Raw genomic sequence first — 10,106 nt, 5'->3', positions numbered from 1 at the left:
AGCATCTCCACCGTCTGGCTTGCCGGGGGTGGACCAGAGCTCCAACGCTGGAGCTGCGTACACAGCTTCCCACGCCTATATCCTCACTTCTCCTTAACGGAGACCTCGCCAACCTACTCCTTGCGAAGAGGTTAGCATTGCCACTTCCACTTCCTCCTACATTTGAATTTTTGTTGTTTGAATTTTTCATAATTAATGCAACGAGAAGCACGGGAAAAGAGGTCTAGCGCGCCAGAGCCCTGCATTAATGCGGTATGGAACGAAATAGGGGGGTTGCCGACATACCCCACAGACTCCGTTAAAGATCGAACATCTTTTTCACCCCTCGATCACTCATTCCTCGGCACGGGTCACTTGACACGTTGAATTTAGATTGTAGTCCTATTCTTAGCCGGCGACCACGCGTCTGACCCTCAAGGGGGTGGGGGTACGGGTTTTGGTCAGACCTCGGGTCTATAATCTCTGCTTCCCCAGGCGTTGGTCTACCAGGTTGGATCCGATCCCACGGTTGGAAAGAGGGGCAGGTGGAGGCTGCTTCTTTGTACTGGCAGATGGGACCTTACTTACGGGAAGACCATGTGCTGTTGGAAGACACTGTGCTGTTAGAAGAAGGCGTAGTGTCAACTTTGCATGCCTACCGAAGACAATGGGTAAGGACCACTCGGTAAACTGGCTTAGGGTCAACGTGCTGCCTTGCTGGACGCTTAAAAGCAAGTCATCGATGTCCGTTGCTGCTGGCGATGAGGGTGCGATGAATACTAGCCCCGACCTACCTAAGTTAGTCCTTTCATCTGCTTTGGTTGTCGAAGACGGTCCCTATCTCCACAAGATTTGGACCTCCCTATTCAGGTGTCTGTAGGGCAGGTTGCTTAGAAGAAGAAGAAAAAGTTAACGAGCCTAACATAAGATAATGGCCGTACAGATGTAGCGATTAACGTAAGTAGCTGCTGGCAAAAAGCGTTCCCACTTAGAGAAGTTTCTTATCTGGAAAATATCCTTGACCAAATCCTTTCAATGCACCATGCAGGGACGCATATTATCAATTGTTTCCAAATGATAAGGGTATGCGGTATGGGATTTTTTCAAAGCGAAACGAAACGAAACGATATGTGAAATTTCTGACGCAATGCGGTACGAAACGAAACGAAATTCAAAAATGTTTCGTGAGATCGATACGAAATTCGAATTCACTCGGTATTTTTCGAAACAAAACGAAATTTTCGAAAAAGTTCCGCGGAATTTTGCAGTTATATCAAATTGATCAGTAAATGGATGCTGCGTGTTTGATTTTTTTTCTAGCGTTGGCGTGGCGGTGTTTCAGTTTAGTCTCATCTTCAAGACTTCATTTGCTACAGTTCCATTTTTGGGTTTGTTGCTGGGGCTGCCGTTTTTCTACCGTTTCTCACATCAAACCCGACATTGGATTTGTCTTCGGTAAGCTAAAATGCTAAAATAATACATTTATTAGAACAAACATACACATGAAAAATAAAACTACTCACAAATTCGGTTATCTAATTTGGAAACACCTCCTCACAAAGCTTACAACTGAATTCTTATTCGCATGCATTTTATGCAGAATGAATGACTAGGGGTGTTCAAATATAATTTGATAAATATGTCTAAATATTTCAGATAAGTGTAGACGCGAAGTGGTCACGGCACTGCACTGGCTTTCTTTCTATTCTTCCTTTTTCGGAAAAACTAACTCTACGATTATTACTTCTTACTGTTTATTCTTCTTCTAGACTTACTTTCTAACACTTTCTCGCAACCACACGGCACACTAACGTCGTCGACACCGACGACAAACGGACACCCGGACTTCTCCAACGAACCCACAACAACCGTCACCGCGAACAGACGAACCGGGCAGCCGACGATCCACACAACAATACAACACCGCCCCGGCGTCAATCGCGGGTCTTTTAACTTGCCGTCGCAAGAACTCATTCTCCCGATCTGAAAAGAAATAAGAGAAAAGAGAAAAGCCAAAACGGGCGTCGTCCACTCTGGCTTCATTAGTTCGGCCGCGTGACTGAGACCTTGTTGGGGTTCAGTCAGCGCTGCCGGGCGACAAACAAAAATTAAAAGAAAAAACATTTCTCCGGCATTGGAGCGAGAACGTTATATCACCAGGTCAACCAGCAACAAGCAGTAAGCATTCTCTCTGCTTGCATCGCTTGTTTCTTGGTTAACCGGCGTTGGTCTATAAACATGACCGTGAAATCCACATGTGATGTAATCCACTAATTGCGTGGAGCACCATGAGGAAATAAAGGGTCTTTCTTAGATCAATGGTGATCATTGATCTTTAGAATTATTCGATACAGGGAGGGAAATGCTTCCTTCGGTCGGCAGGACCGCTACATCCGCCCCCCCTTAAATTAAGTTTTTATTTGTGAAGCAAAGAAAAACTTGCAGTAGGCATTCGGCTAGCGTATACATTTGCGGGTTAAAGATTATCTTGCAAAAACGAACTAAACTAATCCTTATTTCTTTCCCTACTCTAACATGATTCACCTTCCTCCAGACGCTCGAGTCTATCAAAATGCCGCTTCGTGTTTGTGTTGCAGTAGAAATTCATCGACCGAAACTAGATTTCAAGCACCAAAAACGGGTTATTTGTAGGGTTGTCCATTGAACGAAATCTCTCAACCAACCGCCATATTCTTTAAACTCGGAGTACCTCCAAAATAGTAACCAACATCCTTCCATTGCACGTACGTAACCAACAACCTTCTATCTGCACAAAGTCGTTTTCATGTGTTGAGTAGTTTTAGCTACCTATCACCATTCCCATTCCATCGAACCACTCTCAGAGATTCGTCGAGTGTCTCTTCCATGTCACCGTTCAACTCCGTGAAGTTTGTCGGATTCAGCTGGCACATGACATATAGTACTCTTGCGAAGCATTTCAGATGCCTAATGACTCCTTCCTTGGCACAGCTCGGAATATTCTTCCCATTCCAAATGCATAACTTACCCCCGAAATCAAAGACTAGGATTTCCGGTCTAACATGGCAATTTATGCAGCAACATCCCAGCATTTCTCCAACGGCGCTAAACCATCACCTTCAAACGTGTAAACCTTGTTTGTCTTGATCGGGCAACTCCCAACGGCTCGTCCTTGTCGGCATGACTAGCATCGCAGACTACCGCTCCATGATCCTTCTGACCCTATTCTGTCCCTACGAAAAATTCAAATTCCGTCTCCTATATCAATTAAGTTAATCAGTCAAATAAATAGTAAAAGAAATACTCCCTTATTTTTAAAGAGTAAAAGGTACGAATTAAATACGAACTATATTTTGTGAACTTTTAAAAATGGCATTTAATTATATTTTTTTTTCGAAATACTTTTTTTTTTCGAATGTTTTTTTTTTGTTTTTTTTTCGAAAATATCTTACCTTTTTTTTCGAATATTGTTTTTTTTTTTTAATATATATTTTCGAATATTGTTTTTTTTTTCGAAAAATGTTTTTTTTTTGCCTTTTTTCTTAATACATGTGTAATATTAATAATAATGTAATAAACTTAATACATGTGTAATGTAATATTAATCAAATATTTCATCATGAATTGGCCTACTTCATTAGCCTTATGCCTTCGGCAAATTATGTGACAAACTTGAAAGTAAGGAAAAAAAACCAATTGATCACAATTGAAACATCTTCAGAAGATCATTTCTGTCAACCAAAAACAATTTGCATTTTATATTCCATCAAATCTGGATTTCACTATATGAATAAAAAATTTTTTTTTCGAGACACTGCCGGAGAAAAAACAAAAAACAACAAACTTACATACTACATCATAATGTTGCAGGGATGCAAGGCAATAATCTATTTATCTTTCTTGCATATCCGCAAAAGCTTAAAAATAAAATGAACTCACCGAGTCTCTAGGTACCTTACTTTTTCGTCCTTTTCCGTTTGTTGTGGCAAGTCCTTGGCTGCCGGCATTGCTCCACCCCTTTCCCTTTTGAGGTTGTAGGTTGGGCCTGTAAGTATACTCCATTTCTCTTGATTAACTTGTGTATAAAACCAAATTGTAAATATCATTCCACATTATTTTTACAGAGGATATGGGTTCCTCTAATCTCTCTTAATATTTCATTATTTCATAGAGGTTTTGGGTTTCCTCTTTCGTCAAAATCTGTAGACATTTGCTTTGTCTCCTTTCTGTGTTTTAAATTTTCTTATAATTTCATTTAAATTTTCAGAGGGCTTTTGTAAATCCTCTCTTAATTCTCTTAAGTTTTCATATTCGTTTTTTAAAAAAACGCTTAATTTTGCTCTTGTTCTAGTTTCTGTACTATTACATCATTGGAGGGTACGTGTTCCTCTCCTAAATCATCTCTCCTTTCGTTCAAATTTTCCGTTTATTATGTTACTGAAGGGTGTGTATTCCTCTTCTTTATTATTTTTCTTCAACTATTTCCTTGTATTTTCTGTATTCCTGGAGGGTGTGTTTTCCTCTCCTTAATTCTTTATTTCTCTTTGTTGTTTGATATCTATGGCCCTTACAGAATAGTAGTTACTCTGGTTTTCCAGCCCTTCGGTACATTCAAAAACTGAGTTTGACGGACGCATTCATTGTTATAAATTAGCTGTAGGCTCATAGTTTATCAATATTTTCTTTTTTGTTATGTAATTCCTCTCTTACTTCCCTTTCAATGTTTCATTTTATATTTACTGAGGGTATTCTATTCCTCTCATTTTTAATTAATGTCCACTTATTTTTATAGAGGGTATGAAATTCCTCTCCTTTCAATTAAATTTTCATTTTATAATTATAGAGGGTATGAAATTCCTCTCCATTTCACTTTTAATTTTCATTTTGTATTTATTGAGGGTATGAAATTCCTCTCATTTTTCATTAATTTAATTTACCACTTTATCCTGAGTGGTGACAGATGAATATGATTTTCGTTTATATTTGCACTGATATTATTTATATCAATCGCTCTTTCTGTAATAGGTAATGTGTTTGGTATCATGTAGTCACTCTCTATTTCTTATTTAAATTTGATCAACTAAGTTCAATAATCTATTCCTATATATATTTTTCATAATCCTTAATGATTTGATTATGAGTGTAAATTAGTCAATATCATCGACAATATTTTAACATGAGGAATAATTAGTTCTCCTTTGTCAGTATGGGTAGTTACAATTGTTGTAAACGAGAAGAAAAAATATTTATTGTTGATAAGTGTTGTTTTTGGTTCAAATCAACCGTGGTCATCCCACAGGAGTTCCGTTAGGCACTCAAAGTTTTCCGAAAAGACACAATCTCGTAGTAAATCTATCTCGTTTAAAAGATTGCCCAGTGGTTCAAAGTATTTCCGTTTTGCGAGACTCGTAGTAGTTGCTTCCTCTTTGGTTAAACAATTGTTGTTATCTAGCACACAAAGCTTCTCCTTTTCCTGAGAGTTCTCACATTCGACTTGCTGCAACTTGGTTTCGCTTTCCTTGATCTTTGTCTGCCATTTATGGGTGTTTTCCTTGTCTGCTTTGTTTTTGGCTTCCGAGTGCTGACGCTGTAATCGTTCAATCTTTTTTTTCAATGTTTGTTTCTTGTTCAGAATAGCCGAATGGGGGTTCTTAACATCTTTTAGCTGCTCCTCCAATCGACCGATCTCTTGCAGAATGTTGGTAACTTGCGCTTTCAGTTCTGTCTTTTCTCGAATTTCTCGTTCGAGGGTCTTTTCCAAGTCCTTCTTTTCGTTTCGCAGCGTTTCTACTTTGCCTTTGGGAGTCGTTGTTTCTGTAGTCAAATCTTCATTTTTCTTTTGAACGGCATCCAGCTTCTCCACCACTTCATCGCGTTCTTCACTTAGCTTTCTGCTTTCTTCCGATTTTATCGTATCCTTTTCGTTTAGTAGCTTTTCATATTTATCAGTAGATTCTGCCAAGTTTTTACTGAGGTCGCTCTTCTGTTGCTCTAGCTCGATGATATCCGTTTTTATACGATGGTTTTCTTTTTCCAGATCCACAATATTTCGCTCGAAATCCATAAACTTTGAAGTTTGGTCATTATTCTCTTGCTCTAAATTGATAATAACCGTCTTCATACGAAGGTTCTTCATTTCCAGATCCAAAATCTTTCGTTCGAATCCCACAAACTTTGAAGAAATGTCACTTTTCTCTTGCTCTAAACTAATAATAACTGTTTTCATATAATGGTTCTCCTTTTCCAAATCCAAAGTCCTTTGCTCGAGCTCCACAAACTGCGACTCCAACTCGTTCTTTTGTTTATTGCAAGTAGTTACCATCAAGGATATCGTACTGTCTAGAATCTTAACTTTTTCCTCAGTGGCCGCCAGTTTCTCCTGCAGATCATTTACTTCATTCCTTAAGATATCTCTGTTTATCAACGCTTCTTCCATATTCTTCTTATTGCTTTCGAGTTGCACCTTCAATTCGCGTACTTCACTTTCTTTACTTTCCAATTCGGAATTAATTGCCGTTTTGTTCTCAGCAACCGATAAAGCATACTCTTCCTCTCGTGTCTTCAGCATAGTGACTTCCTGGCTTAATGCTTCATTCAATAGTTTCTCATTGCTCAGCTTAGCTTCCAAAGCTTTCAACTTGTTATCAAATTTCTTTTCTTTTGCAGCCATATCGTTAGCAGCATCCCGCCTATCGTCATAAAGATCTTTTATGTCACGTTGATACAGTTCTTCCAATCGAGCTTTTGATTCTTCTGATTGCTCCCATAATTCCTTGTATTTTTCTGCCTCCATTGCTGTCTTATTATTGCTAATAGCATCGCTATTTTGCTTTAAGAGTGATTTTATTACCCGTTGGTAAGTGTTTGCAATCAAAAGCATTTTCTCTTCCGTATCTTTCCATAACTTCTTGTATTTTTCTACTTCCATTCTAAGGCCATTTTCCTCTTCGTTCGTCTTTCTGTGATTGTAATTGTTATCGTTTTGGTTGTAGTTGTTGCTGTTGCGGTTGTAATTGTTGTTGTTGCGGCTGTAATTGTTGTTGTTGCGGTTGTAATTGTTGTTGTTGCGGTTGTAATTGTTGTTGTTATTATTGCCTCGTGGCTTATCAACCCGTAGTCGCCTATGAATGCCTCTTAATTCCTCTTCCTCATACTCTCTCTCTTCCTCAGACTCTCTCTCGAGCCTGTCTCGCGATTCTCGGAAGAATCTATCCCATTGGGAATACTTAGGAAATGCCATTTTTTTTTTTTGAGGAAGCTATTGAGAGTGCTACTTCTATAAATGAGTTATCTGTGGTCATTAATTTTGTGACAGTTACTTATTCCACCCAAGTGCAAAATCCATAATCAATTACGAGAGAACTATAGAACAAAACAGAACTATTTTCCCGTCGTGTTTCTTCATGTTTAATTTTTCCTTCAGCAAATTATTCAATTAATATCAATAGATATCAATTAATATCATCCATAAATCAAGCTGTGCCATCAACACTCCTAATATCATGACATGGCCATCCATAAAAGCAATAATCGAAAAGCGCGAATAATAAAGTTTTACCGACAGGGTTTGGCCGTGTTAGTCGCAGTAACACGATCTTTGCTCTCATCTCCAGCAACCTATGTTTGTTTCTAATCACACCCATGTTCATTCCAAATCCGTTAAAATAGTAGGAGAAACCAACCGGGAAATAAATTGTTGATAGATTTTTGATAGATTCGTTCTTCTATAACCACATGATTAAATCAGATGATTCTTTAAAATTAAATTTTTCTTATAAATTTTGCAATATCTTTTCTACATGCTTTACTATCATGATCTTGAGAAACGAAACTGCCATAAAATGTTCAAGCATTCCAAAGATTGCAATATTCATAGTTCATAATCTTCAATTTGATCAAGAGTTCATGTGAAAAAGCCAACAAATATAATTATATAAAAAAAAGGATTTATTTACGTGCAATTTTTGTTACTTGCCTTTCTCAAACCCAAATAAAAAAGATGCAATAATAGCATTCTATTAGAATGTTGTAACTTTCATTTTGTGCTAAGAGAACCAAAATGATATACACATACGCACTTAAAATCACTCAATTAAAAAAAATATTGATTCGACTTACCCATTATTCGGCATCATATTGCTGGGTCCGATGAAGATACGTAGTTCCTCTTGTAGGAAATGATCTGGCAGTGATCGATTTGCAAGCGGTTTGCAAATGTGCGACTCAGTATTATCCAGTGGGTCCAACTTCGTCTCTGTTTTGACTCGATGAGTAACACAACAATTTTCGTTAAAAGGAATCCGAGATCGGCATCACACTCAAACTGTGCACGGTTCAAGAGTTCTACTCAACTGAATGATTCACACTGTTTCGCCTAACAGTTTTCTGCGCAACACTTACACGATTTCTTCTGTAGTAACCAGCTGGGTCTTAGATACTTCAATAGGTTTTTATTCTTTTTCACTTTCCAATCACAAACGGCGTGCCTGCACTTGTTTAGCGCTTTTGCGCTGTCACCAGAATGTAGAATGTCGAAAGTCGCGAAGTGGTCACGGCACTGCACTGGCTTTCTTTCTATTCTTCCTTTTTCGGAAAAACTAACTCTACGATTATTACTTCTTACTGTTTATTCTTCTTCTAGACTTACTTTCTAACACTTTCTCGCAACCACACGGCACACTAACGTCGTCGACACCGACGACAAACGGACACCCGGACTTCTCCAACGAACCCACAACAACCGTCACCGCGAACAGACGAACCGGGCAGCCGACGATCCACACAACAATACAACACCGCCCCGGCGTCAATCGCGGGTCTTTTAACTTGCCGTCGCAAGAACTCATTCTCCCGATCTGAAAAGAAATAAGAGAAAAGAGAAAAGCCAAAACGGGCGTCGTCCACTCTGGCTTCATTAGTTCGGCCGCGTGACTGAGACCTTGTTGGGGTTCAGTCAGCGCTGCCGGGCGACAAACAAAAATTAAAAGAAAAAACATTTCTCCGGCATTGGAGCGAGAACGTTATATCACCAGGTCAACCAGCAACAAGCAGTAAGCATTCTCTCTGCTTGCATCGCTTGTTTCTTGGTTAACCGGCGTTGGTCTATAAACATGACCGTGAAATCCACATGTGATGTAATCCACTAATTGCGTGGAGCACCATGAGGAAATAAAGGGTCTTTCTTAGATCAATGGTGATCATTGATCTTTAGAATTATTCGATACAGGGAGGGAAATGCTTCCTTCGGTCGGCAGGACCGCTACATAAGTACCCAACTTTGCCTAACAAGGGTGGAGGACCATTTGGGCCCTGGACCGATTCTGACCACTTTGAGCTGTAAGTCAGCCAATATTGTAGCAATTTACTTGGAGGTTTGCACATCCCGCATAAACGATAACCATAAGATTTGCTTAACCACCCATTCGGGATACAATTCGAACAGTATGCGGTATTGTTGAACCGTCTGCATTACGGTCCGTGTATGGTGTTGGTTTATTAGGGATCTCACTGCGTAAAAAAATCAAGTCATTTGTACAGATGTTTCTTTTTCAATGAGTATTCAAGATTTGGAGCAACTTGCTAGTGGAATCTAAGTAGAATATAGTGGGAGTTTGAAGTTAAAGTCCTGATGGAGTTTGGAGATAAATACTTGGAAAGATATCTTGGGTATCTAAACTCTAACAATATCTTAAATACAAAAAAAATAAAAAAAAACTTTTGGATTCATTTCTCGTGCAGCTTGTTGACGATTATTACTTCTCTACTTCCTACGATTGCTCTAGAGCACCATCGATTTTCGACGAACTCCAAACAAGCGGAATAAGATAAATATGATGCAATACTTTTTAGAATAGCATTGTAATCTCATTAGGTAAAGCCAAATCCTAACTACTTGTTTCAAAAGTGTAACTGCTGATAAACAATCAAGTACTATTGATTTACAACTATTTTTCGTTGATTTTGAAAAATTTTGCCAATTTGCAATAACTTTTTGTTCAAACACTTTTTTCGGAAACGCTTTCTTGGCATATGAATAGTCGGTCAAAGTCGTGGGAAGGAAAGGGTTAAGATAAGTTTAAAAAGACAGAGGAAAATCTAAATAAATTTAAACATTAATTATAAAAATTTTGTTGAATCTTCAACGATTG

At 38.5% G+C, this 10,106-nt stretch overlaps 1 protein-coding gene across 1 annotated transcript; it reads right to left on the bottom strand.

Annotated features, from left to right (window-relative positions):
• Positions 1 to 1,640: 1,640 nt before the first annotated feature.
• LOC109408245 (repetitive organellar protein-like) lies at positions 1,641 to 9,250 on the bottom strand. The gene has a single exon (XM_062859778.1). It carries the CDS (start codon positions 7,196 to 7,198, stop codon positions 5,237 to 5,239), a length of 1,962 nt encoding a protein of 653 aa, XP_062715762.1. The 5' UTR covers positions 7,199 to 9,250; the 3' UTR covers positions 1,641 to 5,236.
• Between the last annotated feature and the right edge of the window lie 856 nt (positions 9,251 to 10,106).

This window comes from Aedes albopictus, chromosome 3 (assembly GCF_035046485.1).
Source record: "Aedes albopictus strain Foshan chromosome 3, AalbF5, whole genome shotgun sequence".
In the NCBI taxonomy this organism is placed as follows: domain Eukaryota; kingdom Metazoa; phylum Arthropoda; class Insecta; order Diptera; family Culicidae; genus Aedes; species Aedes albopictus.
This window is presented reverse-complemented; position numbering and strand designations above follow the sequence as displayed.

Excerpts from the sequence above, each read along its gene's own strand:
- LOC109408245 (XM_062859778.1), bottom strand. The coding sequence starts at position 7,198 with ATGGCATTTCCTAAGTATTCCCAATGGGATAGATTCTTCCGAGAATCG.